The sequence below is a fragment of the Copadichromis virginalis genome, linkage group LG20 (assembly GCF_057382275.1).
Source record: "Copadichromis virginalis isolate Kocher_CV1m ecotype Utaka linkage group LG20, C_Virginalis_male_GT1.1, whole genome shotgun sequence".
In the NCBI taxonomy this organism is placed as follows: domain Eukaryota; kingdom Metazoa; phylum Chordata; class Actinopteri; order Cichliformes; family Cichlidae; genus Copadichromis; species Copadichromis virginalis.
The window spans coordinates 16,345,779-16,372,872 of NC_140637.1; the positions used below are offsets into that span (position 1 = coordinate 16,345,779).

Genomic DNA, 27,094 nt, shown 5'->3' on the forward strand with positions numbered 1-27,094 from the left:
GGGGTGGATATAAAAAGCTTAAAATGGTGTAGAATAAAGTGTTTCATGAATCGTTTGTGCTTTTTGTGGTCAGTACGACCAAAGGTGTTACTATGAATCAACAGTAAGGCAGCAAGCAGCAGGCAGCTGCTCCAAGGGTGTGGAAAGTCCTATGCATCCTGTTGGACTCTGCTGACCACTCCTCGCATCTGCAGAAACTTACATTTTCTCTTTCATTTGACACCTGCAAAAGCTGATGGCAATAATTTTCAAAGTTTGTGGTCTCTTTTCAGGTGTAAAAAAAACTGGTTGATTTATTTTTTGCATCATTATTCTAAAATGAGGAGTATAAATACTGTATATAACCTGTAATTATAGCTTTCATTTATTTCCTAGAGATTGATTGTGCCCATGACAGATTGTAAGCAAAGGGTGAAAATAACATCCCCTTAGCATAAAAAGTATATTCCACCCTTTAAAACTATCTAATGGTTAAGAATTGTTTCATTTAGTAGAGAGCTTTTATTGTGAAAGAAAGTGTTTTGATTGATGTTCCTGAGGTTGACCAGCCTGGATACTTATGAAAAGTGAGCTGGGAAGGCTTTGGGGTGAACAAAGGTAGCTGTTGCATGTATCTCCTTTGCCTTGGTGATTAATTATTATTAATTATGCTCTGTTCAGTTGGTCTATCAGCTAATGACATTACTGTAATGTGAAGGCTGAACTAAAACCCCGTCCTGATGTCGCAAAGTAACATTAAACTAAAACTTTCACTTTTTGCGTGTTTTTTGCTGGTAGCTTTGCCGCTGTTTTCTCAAGATGCTTTTTTAGAAACAAAATGTTGTTTTTAACAATTTGCCTAGGGTTAGTGAAGTTGATATTAGATGAAAAACAGCCCCAGTGGAGCTTCAGTTAAAATCTTTTCTATACCATATACACTCCCGATTGAAAAATGGCAAAAATCATATTTTGGATTGGATCGTAACTAGGTTCTAAGTAGAAATTCAGCATGCACCATGAAGAAATGGGAGTGACAGAAAACATTTTTTGATCATGCAATTTATTGAAAACAACGCTTAAGCTGAAAGAGGCTGTTTTACAGCTGATCAAAAGTTTAGGACTACACCTCCAAAAAACCCTTAAACCACCCAAAACAGAAATCAAAGGTCCAAACATGAACTCTGTTATGAGCAGCTCCACCGTTATTGTCGATCACTTCAAAAATTCATTGCGGCATGCTTGTTGCAAGTGTTTCCATGTGGTGAGTGGGAGCATTTCTCCAAGTGGTGAAGACGGCCGCACGAAGGGCATCTACTGTATGGAGCTGTTTTCTATTTTTGTAAACTTCCCTTGCCATCCATCGCCAAATGTTCTCAATTGGATCTCTCCCCTTTGACCCTACAATCCAACTGCTATACACAGAATGTGGACTTACTCACTGAACATAATGTGCCTCCACATGTCCAGCTTCCAGTGCACATGTTGCCGATACCAGTGCAAACAGGCTTGACTGTGAAGAGTAGTCATGGCAGGCCTCCTGGCAGCCCAGTGAGACCAGAGATTGTCTGTGAGGAGAGCCGTCGGCCATATCGTCTTGCAAATCAGTAGGAAACTGCTTGTGGTTTTTGAAGCTGACAGGGTGAGGAAACTGTTTTCTTGGCATGTCTTCCTCACTTTGAAGCCCATCCCTAACATCCCCCACTATATGGCACATTGCTTTTAATTTGGTGATGGTACTAAGGCTCACTACGATTATACCGCAACTTGGGTTTTGCGGAACACAAGAGTTCTGACAAGAGTCAATCGCAGGATTAAGCTGTTTGGCATTGGCACAGAAGATATAGCAAGTTTTTAATGGGCACATCCCACATACTCAACTCTGCTTCTCAACCCACAAATGCATTTTCTTAAAAATGTGGTACCAAAAAGCATTGTTACAACAGTGACATAATTGACCAAATACAAATTTCCTTACTTTTTAAACAAACTTTATATATAACTACTAGGTAAAACACTTTTCACTGTGAATTATTTACAGTAAGTCCATATTCTGGGACGTCATTTAAACAAGTTTTGATAAGAGTCTGCCAGATATACTCGGGGCAGTTATTTCTCCTGGTCTGACAGATTTGGGACACTGTGGGCCCAAGCTGTTTTGACTGTGTGATTATTGTATGCTGTTTCTGTTAAAGGGGTCGAGGTACTAGCTTTATCACTGCATGAGAGATCGTTCAAATTGGGCCAGAATATTTAGGCTAAAAGTGACAAAAGTAGTCATATTTCACATTTAGCCACATGATCCTCAGTTTATGAAAAATGTTGATTAGTGGCACCTGCACTAAATATTGGGTGTATTTTTAAATATTTGTTCTTCTCACATAAACTGTTGGCTGTTCAAGATGAACTTGGATCCCATACCTGTCCCCTACCTGTATCTATCAATGATTAACATCTTTAGTCAGACAGGAAGTGTTTGGGTCAACACGGAAAGGACAGGAGAGGCCTGGAAGTCGTTTTACATAAAACTACAGCCTCTGGAAGGTAAAAATTTGGTGCTGGGATATTTGGTTGGCTACGAATTAAAAGAGGTAGCTGACTGTTGTAAATTATGCTATTTCCTATGTATTTGCTCTAGATGCGTGGTGAATAGGATTATATAGAGGATGAGAAGTAGGGCCAACTGCAGCTGGATTGGGCCTGAGATCCCTCTGTCATCACAAATTTTTACTGGTAAGTACAATTTTCTACTTCCACTGTAGCAGAATATTAAGGATTGCATTTATTATCTCCCCTTGTTAATGCCCACTAAGTGAGATGGAGTGATAAACTATCTCAGATTCAACTCTTTTTGGCATGAGCTGTAGCATTTTAGTTTAATATTTTAGTTATAATGCTCAAAAAAAGTTTGATGTGTATTCTTTTCTGATGTGTATACAGAGAAAAAATAGACTTTAATAAATATTATAAGAACTTTGTTGTTGCTTGTTAGAATCATTCAGCATTTTTAGCCATTGATAGATAGTTATAGAAATCTGTTAAAGAAATCTGCACCTGAGACGATGTACATTTTCATTCTCCTTACTCAATAGATGAAATGTTACATTACAAACATTCATTTTCTAAAAATGCTGAAAATTCTGAAAGACTGACGGAATGCATCCTGAATAATTTGCACAGTTGCAAGAGGAAAAAATATTGTCGCAGGACTTAATTATCATAAACTACGTATGATTGACTGGAGAGAATCCAACGAACTTGATGTATAAGAAACTGGAATCAAAATGGAAGCTTGTGTGTATGTGTGTTGATTTCTCACCAGTTTCTGGCAGTATTGTGTACTTTTTTGCAAAAATTCTCTTGTGCTTTTGTGTGGTACTGTGTTTTTTTTTCTCAGCCATTAAAAATGAGCTGTGGCTCTTCCTCATCCCAGCCGGCCTGGCTGTCATTTTACTTGGGGTGTTTCTGGAAGAGGTGGGCTTCTTCTTGCGCAATATTTCCTCATTCAGACGTCAATTTCTCTACCTTTGGATATTAGGAATGTATCCGGTAACTGCAGTCTCATCTCACACCCACACAAACACAGAGCTCCTTTTATGAACTGAGCTGAAATTGCATGCTGATGTGCTCCAGTCCAGCATGCACTACAGCTGAATCTTACTGCTGTTTTCTGTTTCCTTTAGGTGTTTGCCTTCACATCTCTGATAGCACTATATGTGCCCCGTTCCTCTTCTCTGTGTAGTTTCATTGCTTCTTTGTAAGTTACCAAGAATGGACTATAAAGACTTGCTGTGATCACGGGTTGGTTGTATATATCCTGTCCGAATGTGTGTATTTGGCACAGGTATCACTCTATCACCTTGTTGAAATTCATGGGACTGATCACAGACTTTTTTGGAGGGAAAGTGCGTATGCTGGCTATGTTGTCTGGACAGCAGGTAACTCCAGATCCTTTTCCCTGCTGCTGCTGCTGCTGCCTCCCAATGGTGACCATCAACAGGTACACAGCAGCAGCCACAAATCTGAGTAAAACACTGCCACAGCACGTAGAGTGAAATGATTAAGGTCTTATTAGGCACCAGGTATCATCTCATGGACATTGTAGAGGTGTCATCTCATCAGATCATGTGCCACTAATGTCTATAATGGCTTTTAGTACTTGTGTATGTTACCTGGATGGGAATTTGCACATATATTGCACACACTTCCTGCATGTATATCCTTTGTGTTGGTCTAGCTGTGTTGTGTAAAATGTGGTCGATACAGTAGCAGACTGTCATGTGAAAGTCTTGTCCCTTCTCATGTGTGCAGCAGCAGCCGGGCCTGGATGATGGCTGCTGTCCTGCAGCTCTCTGTGGTCCGCAGCATCTTGTTCTTCGTGACTTTGGTGCTGTGGACAGATGAACAGTATGACTATGGTGATGTGAGTTGTTTATAAAAATTTTGATCTATGCTTATTTTGCCAGTAAGGATAACTTCATGAAGCTCAATCCAGTGCTGGTGTTCATTTAATAGAAGATATACATTATTTGTCCCAAAGCTGGGAAATTTGTTACAGCAACTGGGTTTAACACAACAAAGACAAAACACTGTCAGAGTAGTGTCAGTTCCCAATCTTGTGCAAATATTTTCTTTCTGAAAGTAACTTGTTTCAAGCTAGGTTCATATATAATAGTCATAATGGTTGTAGATGGTTACTGACAAAGGCTGCAAAAAGGCTTCTAAACTGTACAGGGGGAAGGTCATGGAAAACCTCATATGATTCACATTTCTGCAGAACCACTGCACATTGTATGCACTGATTGTTCATTTTTATAAAGGTGGTTTGAACACTATGAAGCTCTCTCACACTCCAAATAGCTTTAAGTAGAGACTGCCTCTGTAGTTATACTATGTTTAACATTTGAAGTACAATGAGGCTTTGAGCCCAGTCTTACATGTTCAGTCTATTTCAGATAACAAATCATCTCATCTGAACTGAAAAGCACTGGATAGACTGAAGAATAAAAAGTGTAACTATCGTCTTATTTTTTCCAGGTGGGTTCAGTTGACCCCAACCTGTATGTGAACAGCATCATAGGTGTGTCAACTTTCGTGTCCTTTTATGGCCACCTATTGTTTTACAAAGCAACAAAGAGTGTGTTGCATGGCTATGGACTGAGAGCCAAGTTCATCTGCATCATCCTGGTGCTGGTCCTGTGTGGCCTGCAGAGTGGCATCTTAGAGACTATGGGGGCTCTGGAGGTTATCCCCTGCACACCACCTTTCTCTGTCTTGGCCCGGTCTCAGTGTAAGTGACAGCACATCTGGACTCCTCCAGTCTTTTGCCTCCCAATCCGGTTTTACTCAAATAATTCTGCAGTTATTCTTGACATGATCAGTCACAACACTCAGACAACATTTTTCAAACAAATCTATCTTGAAAAGTATTAGATTTTATTTTCGCAGGGTACACCCTGGACAGGTAACAAGCATGCAGAACAGGTCTTACACTAACATGATGTGTCCTTGACTGAGACAGAATTCTAGTGCAACTGAGATTTCAGTTCTCATTAATACTAGATAAGTGCTCAACAATCTAATGTGAGCAAATAATAAGATTTAAGACTATAAACCGGAAATATAAAAAAATTCTGTCATCACTTTGCTAAAACTAAAGTTTGATTTCTTTGAGTATGGTTATTGTATGGTTATATTGTTACATCGGCTATAGTTTTGAATGAAAACTCACTATCTCACAAAGATGGAAGCACTGTTGTTTCACCCAAAGCACTCTACACTGCATGTCCTGTATTGTGCGTTTCTTGTCCAATCTTAGTGATCTACCACTACAGCGTGATTGTGGAGATGTTTTGCATTGGCCTGTATGCCCGCCACACATTCCGTAAGGTGGAGCCGAGTGAAATGGAGATGGAGGAGCCGCTTGATGTATGGAGAATGGAAAAGGCCGTCCAAACGGAAGAAATTCAGGCGATGCATCAGAAGGCCAGCGTGCTATCAGAGGAGGTTCGGCCTGGTGGATGTCTCATCAACGCCTCATATAGTCCCAGTTATGACAGTGACAGCGAAGACAGCCTGTGCAGGATAGAGCATGCACCTCTGGATGGTTTCCACTTTCCTAAGGCCAAAGGTCAGCACTCAAGGAGTTCAGAGACAGTGGAGCCCAGGTGTGCGGATGAGCCCGGCGTAGCTCTGACACACATTACTGTCAGGGCTAATGTAAATGACCTGGAGTCAAAAGATGTCACTGTGGTTTGACCAGTGGAATAGAAAAGCCCATAAGATTAAGCTTGACTGCTGAAGATGCAAAAACTAGCTAGGAAAGGGCACTTTGAGCAAAATATACTGCTAAACGCTTCAATTATACATCAGATCCTGATGAGCAAAATATTTAACTTAAAATTTGATGAAGAATGTAACAACTGACATAACATCAGTCAGTGCAAACTGAAATCATCGAGCCTTTGAGGGCTGGATTCAAGATCAGGTGAAAAATAAAAAAATATTCCCTTAATTTGATGATATTTTGCAACATATTATTGGATATTCTTTAAACATTGCACCTCACCCCAAACTGCTCTGAAATGGTTGTGAAGTGCTAGTTTTACCTTACACACACTTTGCACTGCCCTTCCTTTTGTTCTACACATAACATTTTGATCATTTTAGTCATTTTTGGCATTGCATGCTTGTTCTGTTTCTGCAGTACTGTCTAAGCATGATACCAAGTAGTTGGCAGCTTTTTCCATTTTGTTGAATATTGGTTACTGGCAAACAGTTCGTAGGTACATTACCACCACACTGCATTACTAATGCATAACATCCTACCAGGCCTATGTTTAAGACAAAAAAAAAAAGGCACATCAACTATTCACTTGAATTTCAAGACTACTGAAAAGTGATGACCATCCCTAGTCCTGGCTTGGTTGTTTGTGGGGATGACCAATAAGACAAACACTTACACACATAATTATCTCATTTAGGATAATTAGGAGACTGTGCAGAGATATTCATCTAATTTTAAATGTGGTCCAGAAACTTCTTATTCATGTGTTTTAGGGTTTGGACTAACCAGGCTGGCTTATAAAGGTCGCCAAAGATTATGTGCTTCTAAAATCTTTAATATATATTTTGTTCTCTCTATTGTTCTTATTATTATTACATATTATTACATTGTTGTACTTATTAATCCCACACGTACTAATTGTTGTGACCTGAGGAAAATGAATGAAATAAATTACAATTACAACATAATTGAAGTATTTTAAAGCACTTCAAACCCGTGCTCTTTAGAACTGTGTATATATGTAGAGATTTGTTGCTTCTGTTTTTTATCTTTAATTAACAGAGTCTCTGAGTCTACAATTAAACGTGACATGTAGGATGATATATGTATATATGTGTGATATATAACCACAATAAATCCCTGTCCAAATTCAATTCAAACTGTCAACAAATTTAATATTTTTCTGTGGAAATAATTTGGTACATCAGGAGCTAGTAATGTACCAGTAAGTAGATGCACATTCTTGCAGGTGTGTACAGCTGTTTTGCTAACTTTGACTTGACCTCTAGAACCATCTGTAGCAGGCGTAATTTGAAGTAATGGTTTTCTGTGCAACGTCATCAGTCTTTCATGTAATTGTGGAGGATCCTCAGTCCACTCTTCTTTATAGTGTGCCTTCAGTTAATTGAGGTTTGAAGCACTCTTTTATGCATCGTTCTCTGAACACCCAGTGCACTCCAGTCAGGCTGAGGCCTGGACTTTGACTAGGCCGGCACAAGAACAATTCTTTTCTTTTGCAGCCCTTCTGTTGGCAATTTGCTGCTGTGCTCAGGATGACTGGGCTTCATCCACACACAAATCTGTGTGTAAACAAGTGTGCACAAATACACCTCGTTTGATTCATCAGTTTTCTTAGCTGTCCTTGTTGACACTATATGAACAAATTTTTAGCTGTTGTGGATCATAGATATGAACACTGCTTGTGTGCTAGCTAAAAGTCCAGCTGCTGTATTTCACAGGGAGAGAAAAGAAAGAGATCTAACTTGACTCAGAGATGGAGAAAGATGAGAAAGACAGGACAGGAGAGGAAGAGGAAGAGGAGAAGTTAGATTTGAAGGCAAGGACTGCTCAGTGGTGTTTGATAAACTGTAAATGTAAGTCCTCGTGTTTTTAAATCAGATTGGGTCTCTACATGTCTTATTATGGTTTTTCATAATGTAAAACATGCTGCAAAACAAACTAGGGTAGATTAACTGTGTTATGTAAAGGCTGATAAAAATACTGTGCAGGTTAGTTTACTGTGATGTAATGGATTTAAGTAAAAAAAAACTGTAACTGGTGCACAGTGGCTATGGTTTCACAGTCAGAGTTAGGTTACATAAAAGCCAGCAGAGGTGAATTTGAAGTTAAAGTGATGATGCTCATTCACTGAATTCCACCAACTGTATAGTGTCTAGTATGAAAACAGCATAAACAGAATACTGTCAGTGTAGAAAATGGAAGTCAGCCAGGACAACTCATGAAACATCTGCTGACATCTGGTTGAATTCAGTTGTTTACATCCACAAAGAGCAGCAGGTTAATTGATCACAGCCTTTACACTAAGAAAATCTACTGGACATCTCCATAGACATTTTTGTTATTTAGGATTCTTTTCTCCACACTGAGGCATTAGATTTTAGGGTCTCCCCCACCTGCTAAATCCCATTTTGACCTCTTTCCTACTTATTTCCCTTTTAAAGGCAAAGACGCCCTCTATAATGTAGACAACAGAAAATAGAGCTACAATTTATTTTCATTTTTTTTCTCTGCTCATATTCTACTTAACTGATTCAAGTTGAGTGCATTTATTAGAAATAAAAGTTAGACTGAAGTAAAGTTTGTATTCCTATCTACTAATATGATTACATTATTACATTAATATAGCACAGGGTTCAGCTTTGCATAAAAATTGCTCGTAGAAACGTTTTCCAAGGACCTACTTTTACTTTCTTACTTTAATTACATTTCAGAGCATGTACTTTTTCGCTTTTACTTAAGTAAATAAGTTGAATCGGTACTTTTATTGGAGTATTTTTCAACACTTAAGTACAGAATGTCTGGACCGGAGAGAAGAAAAAGGAAATCAGCTGGCAGACTCACTCAAATGTGAATCCATTGTACTGGCTGTACTGTATCTGTTGTCTTCCGGCGTGCCCGCCGGACTACTTCTCTAAGCCAATCAGAACGCTCACAGAGGGCGCTCATCCAATTAGCTGCCGGTACGATCTCTGTGACGTAAGGCCTTTCTGACCAATGTAGCTTATCCTATTTTGGCGGCTGTGCGGAAAACATGGCGGAAAATTTGAAAGGTAATACATAAAGACTGTTATTTCATTTAATTTTACACTATCTAGTTAATATCTGCGGTTACCTGGTTGTGTCTATGTCCTTTAAATAGCTCGAATATGCACATTTTTCACCTTCGGATTTACGCAGTTTTAACTTAAGCGCTGGGCTTTTACATCGCGGTTATTCTATGAAAGCCAATAGTTCGAAGTACTGGGTGCAGTATAATAAAAGCGGTCTTTTTGTCCAAATAGTCGACTTGTGAACTCAGTAACTTGGATTAAGCTCTTGGTGGAGTTTTCTGTGTATTCCAGGTAGCAGACCGTAGCCGCTGTGTTGAAGTGAGCGGAGGAGTTAGCGGTGCTATTGCACGGTGCTCGGTAGCGTTGAGCTTGAGGCGCCATGTAACGCTTCGGGAATGTTTAAATGGCACACTGTGGGTCTTTGGACGAACGTGGATGCAACTCTTTAAAAGGATTCTAGTTTCGGGCCCCCTATACAGGTGTTGTGCCAAAAAGTGATTGTCTGCCAGAAACTGATTGCCGTCCGCGGGAGCGCGTGCAGCTGCTTAAAGCTGCAGCGCCCGGATTACTTGCGTTGCCAGCTACTTCCGTGCAACTGATATAACGTGGGGGAAAAAAACCCAAACACATTTATGCCTTTGTTATTAGGCAAAGGTATGCATTTATGGAGCTTTGACGTTTCTTGTAACCGAATTATGACGCTTATCAGAAGGTTGCTTTCAGTGTGTAGCGCAGTCACGAATGACTACACGCATCACGATGGAATAATTAATGCCTACAGGTTTAGTATGTCTACTCTCGTTGTTCATATTTGTTATAAGACTGTCGAATAGTAGTTAAAACAATAAAGACCTATTGTGCCAGTATCACCATGACTCTTTCTTGTTTGTTCAGAATAACGACTGAGAACATGGCATTTTAGCGCTACCAAAAAGTGATTGTGGCCTATAACTTGTCACTGAAACAATATTTCGGCTTCAAACTTGTTGGATATATTCCAGAAGGGTTACATGTGATATATTATATCCCAAAACCTCTCCATGAATTGCTGAATAACTTGTACAGGAACAATAAAACTGACAATATGCCATTTTCAAGCTGCCAAAAAGTGATTGTGGACTATAACTTGTCACTGAAACAATATTTTGTCACATCAGTGACAAGATATAGGCGGCAATCACTTTTTGGCAGGTTGGAAATTGCGTATTGTCAGTTTTATCGTTCCCTTAATGTAGAGGAAAAACATTATTTAATATATATATATATATATATGTATATATATATATATATATACATATGTATATATATATATATATATATGTATGTGTATATATATATATATATATATATATATATATATATATATATATATATATGTATGTGTATATATATATATATATATATATATGTAGTATATATATGTATATATATATATATATATATATATATATGTATATATATATATATATATATATGTATATATATATATATATATATATATATATATATATATATGTAGTATATATATGTATATATATATATATATGTAGTATATATATGTAGTATATACATTGGGTGAATGTGCAGTAGTAGCAGCAAGCAGGTGAATTCTGTACATTAATATGAATAGACATCTGACTATTTTACAGGATAGACAATATTTAAATATTTAAATATTTTATTTAAAATTAAAGGAATTGAAATGTACATTGTGCCTTGGTTTAGTGTCTGGAAGAGTCCTGACTCAGTCAATTATAGATGATGTGAGAGGGCGGGTGTGTGTGTTTAGGGCACGGATGGCTTGGGGATAGAAGCTCCTCTTGAGTCTCTCTGTCCTTGCCCGGAAGATGCGGAACCTTCTACTAGGGCTGAACGATATATCGCATTTGCGATAATATCGCGACATGATCAAGTGCAATTTTCTAACCGCAAAGGCTGCGATTATACTCTGGACATGTCCAAATTCATGGGCTGCATCCTCCTGAGGCCGCATTTGTAGACCGATTACGTCACAGCGACGCGCCGAAGGCTGTCCAAATTACTACCATATCCCAGAATTCATAGCGCGGCCCAGCCAAACTCCAGTTTCCAGCAATGGCGGCCGCTACTAAGTTTTAAAATTACTCATACTAATCTTTCTGGGTCACAAAATAAACTTTTAACATATTTTCAGGCGAGAAAGTAGTTGTGTAAACATCAAATATCTGCTCGGTTTATCCCATATTTGCAAAAGTGCTTCGACGTTTTCAGAGGCGTCTGCTACCCACCAGCTCGACAGCTAGCCGGGAGCTCGAGGGTTACTGATGCGGCCGAGAACGGCACAACTCCCGGCACATCATTTTCAGATCACCGCGGAGTTTCGCTGCTCGGGTTAAACGTAATATATAAGTCACTTAGACAACCTAAAAATGTTATTGTTGGGCTTTTTTCAGTGTTTTGTTTGTTCGTGAGTAAATCGGTTTGGCTGAGATTAAAGTTATTAGATTAGATAAAATAAAACTTTATTAATCCCCCGGGTGGGTTCCTCCTTGGTTTTCACACAGCTGACTAAACGTCAAACAGAAAACTTATTAAACAGAAGTATGAGACAGTCGAGAATTTACACCAGTGTCTGGTTATATTTTAGATAGCAAGAAGCAGACGGCCGAGTTTATTAAACTCCACCGAGACAGCGGTGACGCTAATCAGAAGGCTAGACCGTCCAATTTCACGCCTTTAAACTTTAAAGGCGTGTTTGTGTGTGTGTTTATACAATTGCTATTATGTTTGCACTTTATGTGTAATGTTACTGACTGCAGAGATCAGTAAGATGTGTGTATTTTTTATTTATTAGTTTTATTTATTTAATATTATTTTTTAATTGAATGACTGTCTAGTAGTTCACAGATGTCGAAAAACTGAGTGTGGTAAAGCCACTGATTTTTTTTATGTATATTTCTGCAATCTGCACATTGTACTGACTTTCATTTTAATGTTTACACCAGGGTTCCTTGCCAGCACTTTATGCTCAGATGTTTGTAAGCTAAAAATAGACTATTGTGTATGTTCAAATATACTGTTGTGATTGAAGAAGTTAAATAAAAATGTCAGTCATCAATTCATGCATCACCTCATGTCATCATAACAGAGGTCTGTCTTCCAGGAAAGAACAGTTTAAAATTAATGTAATATAGTATTGGCCATACTATATGATGTATTGCTTGTCTTTGTTTAATAATACAGAAGACAAAGACCTTAAAAAATTATCGCATATCGCATCGCAATCGCAATATTGGGGCAAAAAATCGCAATTAGATTATTTTCCATAATCGTTCAGCCCTACCTTCTACCAGATTGCAGAAGTTGGAACAGTTTGTTGCCAGGATGGGACGGGTCCTTCAGTATCTGCGCTGCTCTAGTCTGGCATCTACTGGTGTAGGTGTCCTGAAGCGGGGGGAGAGCAATCCTGCAGCAGCGTTCTGCTGTACGGATCACTCTCTGGAGAGCTTTTTGGTCCTTCACACAGCTGTTCCCAAACCACGATGTCATGTTCTGTGTGAGGATGCTCTCCACAGCGCCTGTATAGAAAATCCTGAGGATCTTTGGAGAGACCCTGAACTTCCTCAGTTGTCGTAGGTGATACAGGCGCTGCCTAGCCTTTTTGGTCTGGACCTGAATGTGGGCAGCCCATGTCAGGTCTGAGGAGATGTGGACACCAAGATACTTGAAGGACTGCACCCTCTCCACTGGAGCTCCATTGATGATAATGGGCTTGTAGTCTCTGTGCTGACCCCTTCTGAAGTCCACCACCAGCTCCTTGGTCTTGCTGACGTTCAGCTGGAGGTGGTTGTCCTGGCACCACGATGCCAGATTCTTCACTTCATCCATGTAGGCCGCCTCATCGTTGTTGGAGATGGCACCCAACACCACTGTGTGTTATAGGCCACAATCACCTTTTGGTAGCGCTAAAATGCCATGTTCTCAGTCGTTATTCTGAACAAACAAGAAAGAGTCATGGTGATACTGGCACAATAGGTCTTTATTGTTTTAACTACTATTCGACAGTCTTATAACAAATATGAACAACGAGAGTAGACATACTAAACCTGTAGGCATTAATTATTCCATCGTGATGCGTGTAGTCATTCGTGACTGCGCTACACACTGAAAGCAACCTTCTGATAAGCGTCATAATTCGGTTACAAGAAACATCAAAGCTCCATAAATGCATACCTTTGCCTAATAACAAAGGCATAAATGTGTTTGGGTTTTTTTCCCCCACGTTATATCAGTTGCACGGAAGTAGCTGGCAACGCAAGTAATCCGGGCGCTGCAGTTTTAAGCAGCTGCACGCGCTCCCGCGGACGGCAATCAGTTTCTGGCAGACAATCACTTTTTGGCACAACACCTGCATGACGTTTGATTTAAAACATACGCTGTTTCACACAGCTATACTTTGGCTGTCCATTTGCACAAATGCACAAAGCCCAGCAGTAAACCGTGTGTGCTGTCACCGTGCGCTGTTTGGCGGTAGGAAGCTGAGTCAGATTAAAAATGAATTTTTCCTTACTTTCCACTGTCAGAAAAAGACTGGGCACTGTCAGTTAAAGGTGTGTGGTGTGTTAGATTGCAGCGTGCCCTGCAAGATGTCCTGGGATGAGCTGGAAGCCATGTGTCGAATGGAGAAACTCCAGTGTCAAGAGCTTGGAGTTAGCAGAGCCAACGTCAATGAATACGAGGTTGAATTCCTATGTGACTACAAGAAGACTAAGGTATGATATCAACTAAGGTATGATATGGATTGTTGGCAACTTAGACTCTTGTTAGTGTGAAGTTAGGGAAGGTTTCTGGGTTTGTTTTCGAAGAAAAATAAATTCCTAGTAAATATTTTGGCAGTATTTTTAATGAAATCAACCAGTTTAATTGTTGGACAGGGCATGCATTCACTGTTAGACATCACACAGACATGTTTGAAAGGAGTTTTATTGCAAGTACTAAAAGTACAAAATATTTTACATTCATCTACTTTATAGTGAAACATTCTGCTAGTGTGTATTCATTGTATTGTGGCATGGATAAGAGTCATTTTTCCTCTTTGTTCCACTTTGAAGGCAAATGGTCTAACCTGACATTAGAAGAAAGAAGATGTTATAATACAGCAAGTGCTGCATAACAAACATTGTTCCTAATAGTACAAGGTAGATACCACAAGACAGTGTAACTTTGGACTGCAAGAAACCATGCACTGTGGTGTAAATTCCTTAAATATCTTATCTATAATATTTTGGATTTTTGTATCATTTTGCATCATTGTATCATTTTACTATTTAGTTTGTATTTAATGTGCTCATATACACTATCTTGCATATGTACAATATTACTCATGTTTCTCACTTCTTATCCCTGTTAGTTAAGTATACACGCATAAGCGTCTGTACGAGCCCGTCTCAGAACAGATTAGGTGTTGCTAGAAGAAAACCTTTCATGTATGTGCGGTGGAAGTTTTGAGCAGGCACAATTGGATTTGAGGTGGCACTCATTTAGTCTTCTCCAAATAGTTAGAATCAATGTAATCTCAGCTAAAACATTCAACTCGATATGCTCATGGTTTCATTGTGCCTTACCTGCCTTTTTAATGTTGTTTTGTCTAGGATTTTTTTTTCCTGTAAAGCATTTTATGATTCCTGAGTGTGAAAAGCACTATATACATGGAGTACTGTGCAAAAACTCCGGAGCCACCCCTCATTTTTGTATATTTTGGGAGGAAAATAGGAAATATGTGTAGTTATTTATTCAAATGTGTGCTAACATATGAGGTTGAATGATGAGACTGAAAGTACTCTCACTGCTGGAGCTCTCCTGGCCTCCTCTGAACCAAAAATGTCACATTTCCTGTCATCACACTGTCAGTCTGTAAGGGGCCTTTTCTTCGTTATTCTTTTTATTTATTTATTTTAAAGCACATGCCTTTCACATAATAAACTATCTACTACAGATAGTTTTTTTTTAATTTTTTTTTTTAGGGCTGATACTTCCTGTTTAATCTCCTTGTGTCCAGTTTCCTCAAACAAGGATGCTGCACATCATGCTGAGAGTTGCCAATTTTTCAGCTAATAGCTCTTTGACCTTGTTGCTAATAGCTATTAAATTGTCTAATGCCTGTCAAACTGTGTTACCTTTGGTATTTTTCCATAGATTCTACTCAAGAAATGGAAAATGTCTTTCTGTAACAGGGTGTCTCTGAATGAAATATTTGGGTATAAGGACTAAAAATGAATAAAAAGTCAACCATGTCTACAGAAAGACAAACACCTTCAGAAAACTGGAGAGCTACTGCTCAAGAGCACTTTAAAAAAATTACAATAAACTCTGGCTGGTTGGGAGAAAAACAAATATGAGGGGTGCTTCCAGACTTTTGGACATGCTGTAAATATTGTACGTTTGCTTTGTGGAGATTTAGAACATCTGTGAGGTGGGACAGATGTTGCCCTTGGTATACATGGTAACAGAATAAATTAAGTTTAGGCTGAACCACTAATTGCCCCCAAAACTGACGTTATTGTGTGTGTTTCAGGAAGAGGAGTTGTACCTTGTAAAATGGAAGGGCTTTCCAGAATCAGATAACACTTGGGAACCCAAGAGGAACCTAAAATGTCCCAAACTGATGAAGCAGTTCCATCTTGACTTGGACCAGGAGCTGAGGCGCCACAAGCGACGTTGCATCCCAAAAAAGCTAGATAAAGAAGTTTCCTCATTTCTGGTCCAAAAAGCCAAACTTCGCCAGAGTCTGCAGCGCTGGGAAGACCATCTGAATCATACTCGCAATCATCCAGGGCGCATTTTTGTCATGAACGAAGTGGACCTAGAGGGTCCTCCGAAAAACTTTACCTATATCAACAACTATAAAGTAGGTCAGGGCATTGTGTTAGATGAGATGGCAGTGGGTTGTGAATGCAAAAACTGTTTAGAGGAGCCAGTGAATGGCTGTTGCCCTGGGGCTTCCCTCCAACGCATGGCCTACAACGACAGAGGACAGGTCCGGATTCGGCCTGGACAGCCAATATATGAGTGCAACTCCCGCTGCAGCTGTGGGCCTGACTGTCCCAACAGAGTTGTGCAGAATGGCATCCAGTTCGATCTGTGTATCTTTAAAACGGGGAACGGCCGGGGATGGGGAGTCCGCACACTGCAGCACATCAAGAGGAACACATTTGTCATGGAGTACATTGGGGAGGTGAGACCTGTTAAGTATTTTTTTTTAAAGTGGCGTATCATGCTTCAGTGTGAAGTGTAGAGCATGACAAAAGCAGCCAGTAGCTGCTTGATGATTTGACAGATGTGATACATTAATTGAATCGGTTTAAAGTTTAATGATACAAGTGACAGCACTTGTTTCTGGTAACTTGCAGCTAGAAAGCAAATGAAAAGAAAGGTGTGGTGCACTAAAATAGAATCTGAATACTACTGGTATCTTTTCATACTAAGAAAATGCCCAAAGGGGTATACTTACAAATGTGAAATTGTGTATGTGCACACACACGTACATACACAGTTGTTTTCATGTCCTTGTGGGGACATCTAATTGACATAAGGCTTTCTCTAGCCGCTTAACCCTGACCATGACCTAATTGTAACCCTGACACTAAAACCACATTTTGAGTCTCAAAAATGGCTTCAAACTCCTGGGGATGGTGATTTTGTCCCAATAAGGGCTGTTGGTCCCCACAAGCATAGTAAGCTTCCAATTTTTGGTCATCACAAAAATATGTACACAGGGTACACACACAATTTCGCATTTGTATGCATACCCCTTTTGGCATTTTCTATCCATATCTATCTACCTGTAGATGTATAGATCTATATGCCTATATATATTAGCTGATTAGTTCTTGCCATATATGAATTCTAACAGTTGTCAAATAGGGCTGTCAGCTGTGCACCAATCTGAATTCTGCACAACACACCTGATGTTCTCAACCCCATTAAGGGTGTAAGAAATTCCACAAATGAACCCTGACAAGGCACACCTGTAAGGTGAAACCATTTCAGGTGAAGGGTTTGCAGTGCTGTCAATAAGGCAAAGGGCGGCTACTTTCAGGAATCTATAAGATATAAATAGTTTGTGTTGACAGGTCGGATTTCTCAGCATGTCTTTTTGCTCTCATATGAAAGAGTAGAAACGTATGCATTATTCTGGGTGTTTTTGCTATTTCTTAATAGAAAAGGCAGACTGAGAAAACCTTACTGAAGCCACTGATATCAAAACTGTGCTTGTGCAGTCTGAGCAGAGCTGAACAAAGCTTTTAAGAGATGGTCCTTCAGCATTGGGAACAAATGAGCTGCACAGCTGAATAGAGGTTAAAGTACTACATTTACTAAGAATATTACAGTGATGAGACTACCATGGCTTCATTGTAGGACTTTTTTTTTTTTTTTTTTTAAAGGGATGTCATTGTTTTTAATATTGTAGTGGACTGAAACTCTTGTTCTCCATGGTTTAAAAAGGGTACACGCACTTTTTAAACCATGCACTTTTTTCTGTGCTTAATTACATAATCAGATAGGAAATACTTTTTCTTTTTCTTTTCTTAAGAACGAGGAATAGTAAATAGGGATGGGAGTCAAGAACTGGTTCATGTAGAGAACCAATTCAGTAGTTCAAGTCCTTGGAATTGTTAGTCAATCATCAATTCTGCTTATTGGTTAGATTGCACTCACGCGCAGACAGCATTCTAACAAAAACCTAGCCAAGAACCCAGATTGATGTTAAAGCTGAGTGAATGCTAACCCCAGTCCAGCAGCCAGCGGTTGAACTTCAACAGGTAACAAACTGACGATCAGTGAGGCTGCAGTCTGTTTCTACCCGTTAATGTTTCACAGTGGAATCGCCGTGGCGATCACTTTAGTCTCTTTACTTTAAAGTGCTCCTTTCATCTTTTGATCTCTGTGGTCAACAGTAGACCTTTAACAAAGAAAAGATCATAGCAACAAAACAGGATATCAACCAATAATTCACGAGACAAAAACAAATGAAATTAAACAGGCGCTCTTTTGTGCTTATAAAAATTGTAAAATAAAAAAAATGGTATGAACTCAAAAGTCTAAATAGTGTCTATAAAAATGACTGACCAAGAACAGTCTCATTCCCTGGCTCGTTGGAAAATCCCACTGTTGCCATATTTTTCCCTGTATATAAACATACATACGCAGTGTACCAGGTAAAAAAATTTCCATTTGGGAGGGGGATTTAATGATGCATTTGCAGCATGCGATTTAAAAAAACAAAAGCCTCAGTGAATTACTTGCAGCTTAATATTTCCATGGGAACTTATAATACTCCAATGGTTACGATAAACCCATTTTAACCATCGTACATGGAAAAACCTGCGGTACATCGAGGATGTTTGACATGTTGCCCAGACCCAGGATCAATTAACCAAAGAGATGAAAAGGGGTGCAGGAAGGGTGGAGTGGTAGATTAGGATTGCAAATTGAAGATGGAAGTACCTGGTTAGACAGTGTTTTGTTTTTTTTCCCCTTTGCTTTAATGAGAGAGGACATGCAGAAGGTTGGTGTGACAACAGGATGCTGTGGTAGGGTGAGATAAAGCCAGGTGATCGACTTTGGTGAACAGCAGCATTGAAAGCAGTAGCAATATCAGTCCCAATGATCCCAAACAGACAGTATAAAACATCCACTTAGCTTTCTGGTCAGAAAAACAGTGCCTTAGACCTGCATAGGGCCATCAGACAGTCATAGTTGTGGTCCTATAGAAGTGTATGGGAAAGTGGCTTCTGTTTAGACCTCTGTAAACACTTTACAGTTCATAGGCTAAGTCACTCAGTCCGGTACTATAAGGTCATTAAGATAAGATGGGGCCTGATTATTTAAGACCTTGTATGTGAGGAACAGGATTTTGAATTCTGGATTTAACAGGAAGCCAATACAGGAGAAATCTGCTGCAGCATTTTGGATTAACTGAAGGCTTTTCAGGGAGCTTTTAGGACATCCTGATAATAATGAATTACAGTAGTCCAGCCTGGAAGTAATAAATGCATGAACTAGTTTTTCAGCGTCACTCTGAGACAGGATATTTCTAATTTTAGAGATGTTGCACAGATGGAAGAAAGCAGTCCTACATATTAGTTTAATATGTGCATTGAAGGACATACCCTGGTCAACTGATTCCAAGTTGATTGATTCCAAATCAAGGCCAAATTATAGTAAATAGTCAGTAGACATGGGAACACAAATACTAGCTGTCATTCACGTTCACATAATTTTATTCTAAAAGTTGTAATTTTGAGATTACCAAAGTATGTTGGTAAATGGACTTGTTCTTATATAGTGTTTTTCTACTCTGAGCACTCAAAGTGCTTTATACAATTAATTAATTCACTTGTACTTGGGGTCAGGAGGTGTTGGGAAAGCTGAGCTTACTTTCTCTAGCCACACCCAGGCCTGATTACTGCCACACCTGTTCTCAATCAAGAAATCACTTTAATAAGTCCTGCCTGACAAAGTGGAGTAGGCCGGCAGATCCTCAAAAGCCAGACGTCATGCTGTGATCCAATGAAATTTAGGAACAAATGAAAACCAAATTGAGATCTCTCAGTCTAGAAAAGTTTATAAAATTATTTCTGAAGCTATGGGAGTCCAGCAAACCACACTCAGAGCCATTATCCACAAATGGCGACAACAGTGGTGAACCTTCTCAGGAGTGGCTAGCTGACCAAATTTACCCTAAGAGTGTAGTGGCGACTCATCCAAGAGGTCACAAAAGGCCTCAGAACAACATCCAAAGAAATGCAGGCCTCACTTGACTCAGTTAAGATCAGTTTGCGTCACTCCATCATAAGAAAGAGACTGGGCAAAAATAGCCTGCATGGCAGAGTCACAAGACAAAAACCACTACCGAGCAAAAAGTAACATAAAGGCCCATCTCATGTCAGAAAACATCTCGATGATCAAGACTTTTGGGAAAATACTCATCTGGTGTAAAGGTAACCCAGCATTTCAGAAAAAGAACATCATACCAACAGTAAATTATGGTGGTGGTAATGTGATGGTCTGGGGCTATTTTGCTGCTTCAGAAACTGGAAGACTGGGTGTGGTAAATGGAACCATGAATTCAGCAAGTCCACCTCTGAATGTGCTAAACACCTTCATTTAGAAACTGCATTTTGTGTTTGTGTTATCTTTGTTAAATATTTACATTTTTTAATGATTTGAAACATTTAAGTGTGACAAACATACATAAAAAGTTGGAAATTAGGAAGAGGGCAAACACTTTTTCACACCACTGTGGGTGCTGTATATGATCAGCACGTCATAACCATCCTCATTTGTTAAAGATGTTTGAACCCTGCCTTGCTATAAAGCAGTATTGCCAGCTACTGCCACCCTGGTTTCATCCCAAATCCAGCATGTCTTGTTCTTAGTACAGGAGTACACGTCCGCTCGTCATACATTGCCACCTAGTGGCAGAAGTTTTAGTTCATTTATGTACATAGTTTTTTATTTATTTACTTTTCCTCCAAAGAAGCTACAACTTTTGCTTTAGCATCATGTTCACGTTTTTGTCCAACATGTGACACACACGTGTTTCCAATCATGTTAATTCAGATGCCAATATAAATAAAAAAACAAATTTAAAAATTAATTTGTGACATTATAAATTATAACCTCTGATGTATTAGCAGAATTATTCTGCTATCTAAACAGTGTATAGTGATGCTATCCATAAAGAAATGTAATGCTGGCAGTTTAATGCTGATACAAAATGTTGTAAATTGTTTGAATGTACAAAATTATCCAAAACCATGCAAAAATATTAGTAACCTCTTTTAATTTTACAAAACACTCTGAGCCTGTTTTGGGTTAAGTTTTGAATGTTGGTGAAATTCTAGATTACAGAAAGATTCTGCTAAATCTGTGTGTTAACATTACAGCCCACACCTCAAAACTACAGCCTGAATCACAGACAACTTGAGTTGACTGTTGTCTTTAATTAGCACTAGATATATAAAAATTGAACTGAAAAATAGAACTCTGTTGGTTTATATGTCATTTTAATCCAACTATGCTCATTTGCACAGTAAATAAAACTGTGCTGTATACGGAGCAGCAGCAGGAGACAGATATTGATTAAATATCTATTCACTCATGCAAATGACAGCTTTCTATTAAGAAAAACAACTCCTCTTATTTCTTAGCAGGTTACAGTCATCTTGTGGTTACACTGACATGGTGTTTTCAGAATCAGAATACTTTATTAATCCCTAAGGAAATCTGGGTTACAGTTGCTCCAAGACAGTAACAGTAAAAGACAAAACTATTTAAACAATGCAATATGTTACAGATTTACAAATGTAAGAAATGGCACTAATATTTACAAATCACTCAATTAGAGGTGATTATTGATATGAAGAATCTTATCAGAATTAGTTTTAGCACGGATGCATCAACCAGGCATGCAGCCTGTTACAGTTGCTCCTGCTTTTTCTTTTCTTTCTTATGTCTTTGTTTTGTTTCCACAAGATTATCACCACAGACGAAGCAGAGAGAAGAGGTCATATATATGATCGCCAGGGCTCTACGTACCTCTTTGACCTGGACTATGTCGAGGACGTGTACACAGTGGATGCAGCTCACCTAGGCAACATTTCTCATTTTGTCAACCACAGCGTGAGTGCCTATGAACATGTGTCTGTCTTTGTCCATTCTCAGCCATTTGTAAATGACCACAGTTTCTCCAACATGTTTCATTAAAAACAAAAGCTCTTAATATTGATGTATATTGACCAGCATGCATAGCAACGCATGTACTACCAGACTGCAATTTTTCAAATATGAAAGCAGAGTCTGTGCGAACAAAAAGCTCCTGAAAAACCTTCTGTTCCTTTTGCAGTGTAACCCTAACCTGCAGGTATACAACGTGTTCATTGACAACATTGACGAAAGGCTTCCGAGAATTGCGTTATTTTCAACACGTGCTATCCGAGCAGGAGAGGAGCTCACCTTTGACTACAAAATGCAAAGTAAGTAAACTGACTGAGCAAATTTGAGTCATATGTATTTTGGCACAAATACTGACCTTAACCAGACTTTAAGGTGCACTCAGAAGACTACAGAACTAAATAAATCAAGTTCTGTCACCCACTGGTGAAATAGGTTTATATTTAAGCTCACTAGCCTCTCCTGGAATTTACATAGGAACTCACAGTGTGAGTTGTGGTGCCTGGTGCCCGAACATTTTAATCCTGTAGCTTTCAGGGTGGGGGCTGTATTGATCAGATTGAGGATTTATGATCTAGAAGTCTCTGAAGCCTGGTCAGCCTCTCATACTAGTTTGTTTTTCTTGCACCGTTCAGTTTTTGTGGCGTGGAGTGGCTGCCACCAGGGGAAACTAATGTGTGCTTAATCTGCAGTAGTTTTTGGGTTCATGTCATTCAGTAATAGGATCCAAGCCTCCCCAAATGTTAATCACACTGATCTCATTGTTCTGAGATCAGTGTGATCAACGTATATGCTCTGCTGGCTCACATCAGTGTTTCTTAACCATGTTTTTTTTTTGCTTGTTGTTTTTCATGTATATGAGTTTGATGTGTTAAATGTGGATAAATCTGTCATTTCTTTGTGTGTGTTTGTTTCACTTTTTCCTTTGTGCAGCACTTTGATCAACCTGTGTTGTTTTTAACTGTGCTTATATATAAACCGATTAATTTCACATGGGAGTTAACCAGCCTGAATTCTGTGTCTTTCTAGTTGATCCAGTTGATACAGAAAGCACCAAAATGGATTCCAGTTTCAGTCTAGCTGGGCTTCCTGGCTCTCCAAAGAAGAGGGTTCGAGTGGAGTGTCGGTGTGGATCAGACTCATGTCGAAAATATCTGTTCTGACAAGGACCTGTGGGGGAAAATGTACAGTTATGTTTTGTTTTTTTTTATTATGAAAGATGAAATCACAACTTCACTTTTACATTTATGAACAAGGCAGACTCTTAAGATGGAAACCACAGTCCAGCTTCAAATCTGTGAAGTGTGTGTGTATTACAAGTGCTTAATTACAGCGACATTTTTTATTTATTTATTTTTGTCCTCTTTTAGCTATAAAATAGATTTGAAACAAAAAAGTGATTAGCTTGTATTCTAGTTCATGAATGTACAAGTTCCTCTGTGACTGTCTGCAACAGGTTTATTACTGCTTGGCACTGGCCAAGTCTGGTGGGCAGAAAGAGCAGCAGTCAGTCTATTATTTCTTTAAAATCTGGATCATTCTTTTGTCTTTTTTTCTTTGAGTCAAAATTATATATAGGAACAAATGTTAGGAATCTGCACACTGTTGACGAGCTGTGAAATGGCTGCAGTGTAAAGCTGACAGGCTCCGGCTGGTATTCTTTATGATGGTCTTTACACTTCCACGCTTTTGCGTGTGCTGGTAATCAAAACATTGGCTCCAGTGCTTTAGGATATACCATTTATTTATTCTGCGTTTTTAGTTCTGTTTGACTAAAGAGGTATGCAATCACGACAGGTTTCAGACAACAGTGACCACAGTGAATATATAATAATTGAGATGGAACACAACCGTAGCCAAAACTGGGTTTGGTTTGGCTGTACTGCAGTTTGTTCTGAACCGTGTTCCCTCATGCTGTTTCTTAATATGCATGTTGTTTATTTCAGTCATGGTGTTTGACGCTCCAGATGTTGGCCGAGTCAACAGTGTACAGTGTATAAGGCTCGATCCTACTGTGTTTGCACTGCTGCTAGGCCAAGACCAATAATGGCCTGCCAACATGGAGTCGCATACAGCTGGTAGATGGGTTTTCAGTAAGCTAGAACAACAGATGCATGCAATGTGTTGTCAAAGTGTCTGTGACTGTTCTAAATGTGTGCACTAGACGCTGTGGAGGTATATGTGCAGTTCTGCTTGCAACTGCTTTATCTTAAGTCTCCCTTCATGAACTCTCCTCTAATCTAAATAATATGAACTGTATAAGAAAGAACAGTAGAGGAAACTTTACTTTTTGCTTTCAGACATTTATGGTTTAATCGGATAAAAGGACACATGCTTGTAAAGAGAGCATGATGCTGTGTTTTCTCTATCAGTCTCACCACTATGCACAGGCTGACATGGTGGCTTTCAGCACAGCATGCTGTGCGCATCTTCCCATTAACAAGGTAAGTTAAATCTGCACCTGTGCACAGAACGAGAAGCTCCGTGCTTCTTTCACTAACAGTTACACAGGTGGATGAAGGTTGGGACAATACACTGGTCTGTTTTCTGGATATGGTTTATTATTTTATGCCTGATTATTTTTATTGTAAAGAATCTTTGTATGGTTTTACACATGTCAGTGCAAATTCTCTACTTTCTGCCAAAGAAACGGATTCCCTGGAAACTGGTTTATAGACATTATTGAATAAAGTACTCATGTACTGGGGATACATGAGAGCATTTTAGTGAACTGCTCTTCTGGCAGCCCAGGGGTATTGTAACTCTCAGTGTACTTTTTTTTGTTTTGTTTTAAATGGTCAGTAGCTGATTATTTTACAGTTTTGATATTTAAGCGTTTTAGTTATCAATACTTGTTTTTATCATTGTGACATTCTGATAGATGGAGAACAAAAGCCGTGCTAATAAATGGTGCATTTGTATCCAATGGGAGTGGTTCGTTCCAGGATATTAATATTTTGATGAGAATATAAATTATGTCCTATAGAAATGTGGTTACAGTTCCTCCAAGGCAATAAGAATAGCAACACTGAACTAAATTGAATAATATATTGCAAAGTTACAAAATAGAAGGAATATCTCTAGTTTATACAAATAGCTCAATTATAAATATTCAGAAAATTGCAGATATATAATATAAAGAAGAAGCCAGCCAAAACACATGAGATAGCAATGGAATGCCCAGGATGTCCTCTATTTAGTACATCAGGACTTCGTACGGTAGCTCACGTAAGTCAAAAGATATAGGCCAAAACAAATGTCCATTACAAAGGACATAAATAAATAGGCTGGTTCTCAGGAGGATCACCCACTAAAAAAATCAAAACATCCTGGGATTCTGCCTATTCTGGTCGAATGACACAAATTCTAAAGACTGTTTCTGCTATGGCACAGGCAGCGCTTTCATTAACATCCTGTAACAAAACAAATTAAAATAAAAAAAAAATTAAAGAATTATTTTTCACTAATGCATACCATTTAAAGCAGTCAATTTAATAAGGTATAATTTGAAACTAAGGGGAAAAGTGTTGCATGGATTTTCTGAGTGACTAAGTTGTAAAAGCCTTATTTTTTTTTTTAAATGCATGAGAAAATCCCATTAACTTAAACTGAAACTGTGCATGATTCAGTTCTGTGTGCACCTTAACCAGTTTCTGTAGATCTTAATTGATCCAGTGAAAACCAGTGAAGTTGCACACAGAATTGGATCACGCCATACTTTACAGCATACAACTCAATTTTTGTTTTAAAGTTAGGACACAGGGTGAAATTTAAATAAAATAAGAATACATTGATTTACAAATTTCATAAACCCATATTTTGTTTAGAAATAAACAAACTACATCAAACATTGTGAGTGAGAAAATTTACCATTATAAGAAACATATTAGCTCATTTTGAACTTGATGAACTGTCCTGCCTATGGTCTACACCTTTCACTAATTGATACCACTTGATTCAATACAATATGAAAAATACAACGAAGACAAAGCAGGACTTTAGGGCAACTAGAATTCTCCATCAGACAAAACATTATCAGCTGCTCTCCTTAGTCCATGGATATTTCCAGATGGGATGCTACACAATAGGAAACTTTGTACCTTTGTTGTAATGTTTTTCTTAAAATAAAAATGTAAAGAAGAAGATATATTTTGTGGGTTCTATAGTGAATAAAACATGGGTTTATCTTACGGTGAATGTCCTGTGTTTAAACCCAGCCTCTGGCCTTTCTGTTTGGAGTTTTCATGTTCTCACCGTGAATGCGCAGGTTCCTTCTGGGTACTCTGACACGCCTATTATTTCTGTTCAAACATGTACAACAGTCAGCAAGTTCCCAAAACAATCCAAAATCCTTTGGAACAGTGGCAAGGACAGCTAGTCTTTACTGCTAAACACGCACCAGCAAATCCATCCAACATAGTCTTATATGTGAACAGGATAATTGTGCAACACAGTTATTTTGAAAGTTAACTTTTTAAAGGTCAAATAATGTTGCCTCTGTGTCAGACTAAAACACATTTATTACCAATTTGGTAACTTACTTTATTATTCTTCAAAACAGAAATTGACCATCCAATAGTAAAGTGTCTTTAATTCTTAATCAAAAATATAATAAAAGTATAAATCTAATTAATATGATTGATGAGAAATTTAGTTTGAGTAATGAAAATTATTCTAGTGTCTGGATTTTTTGTGTGTAGACATGATCACACACGATCACGTGATCATCCTTGGCTGATTAGTGTTCCCTTGAGGCCACTGAATTAAACCTAGTCAAAGCACTGATCTATAGTGGAGTTACTGGAACACGCGTGGCTGGTAGAAGACAGGGCCTGGAAGGGTACTCACTATGTTCTTCCTTTTTTTCTTTTTTTTTTTTTTATCCGAGTAGGTGGGGTAGACATCCGGAGGACAGAGGCAGAATAAACTGGGCGAGTTCCCTTGCCCATCAGCTCCATCCAAGCTCTGTGCTGCCTACTCGATAATACTCCTAGGATCAGAGAACAAACTATTTAAACAGAGAGCTGATTCAGACTTCCTGTAT

General features: G+C 38.7%; 2 protein-coding genes across 3 annotated transcripts; both read left to right on the plus strand.

Moving 5' to 3' along the window:
* The first annotated feature begins 2,448 nt into the window (after positions 1 to 2,448).
* LOC146684500 (organic solute transporter subunit alpha) lies at positions 2,449 to 7,208 on the plus strand. 2 transcript variants are annotated; one of them, XM_085444532.1, is made up of 8 exons: positions 2,449 to 2,520; positions 2,615 to 2,709; positions 3,374 to 3,525; positions 3,660 to 3,733; positions 3,821 to 3,976; positions 4,288 to 4,399; positions 5,014 to 5,266; positions 5,795 to 7,208. In XM_085444532.1, the coding sequence occupies exons 2-8, from the start codon at positions 2,643 to 2,645 to the stop codon at positions 6,232 to 6,234; spliced, it is 1,254 nt and encodes a 417-aa protein (XP_085300658.1). In that variant the 5' UTR covers positions 2,449 to 2,520; positions 2,615 to 2,642; the 3' UTR covers positions 6,235 to 7,208. The 2 variants fall into 2 exon arrangements, with proteins under 2 accessions (XP_085300658.1, XP_085300657.1); XM_085444531.1 differs by lacking the exons at positions 2,449 to 2,520; positions 2,615 to 2,709 and having other exon boundaries at positions 2,847 to 3,525.
* Positions 7,209 to 9,270: 2,062 nt separating this feature from the next.
* LOC146684501 (histone-lysine N-methyltransferase SUV39H1-like) lies at positions 9,271 to 23,949 on the plus strand. Its single transcript, XM_085443434.1, has 6 exons — positions 9,271 to 9,333; positions 13,939 to 14,084; positions 15,887 to 16,546; positions 21,853 to 21,999; positions 22,223 to 22,352; positions 23,080 to 23,949. Exons 1-6 carry the CDS (start codon positions 9,315 to 9,317, stop codon positions 23,211 to 23,213), a joined length of 1,236 nt encoding a protein of 411 aa, XP_085299560.1. The 5' UTR covers positions 9,271 to 9,314; the 3' UTR covers positions 23,214 to 23,949.
* Positions 23,950 to 27,094: the final 3,145 nt, after the last annotated feature.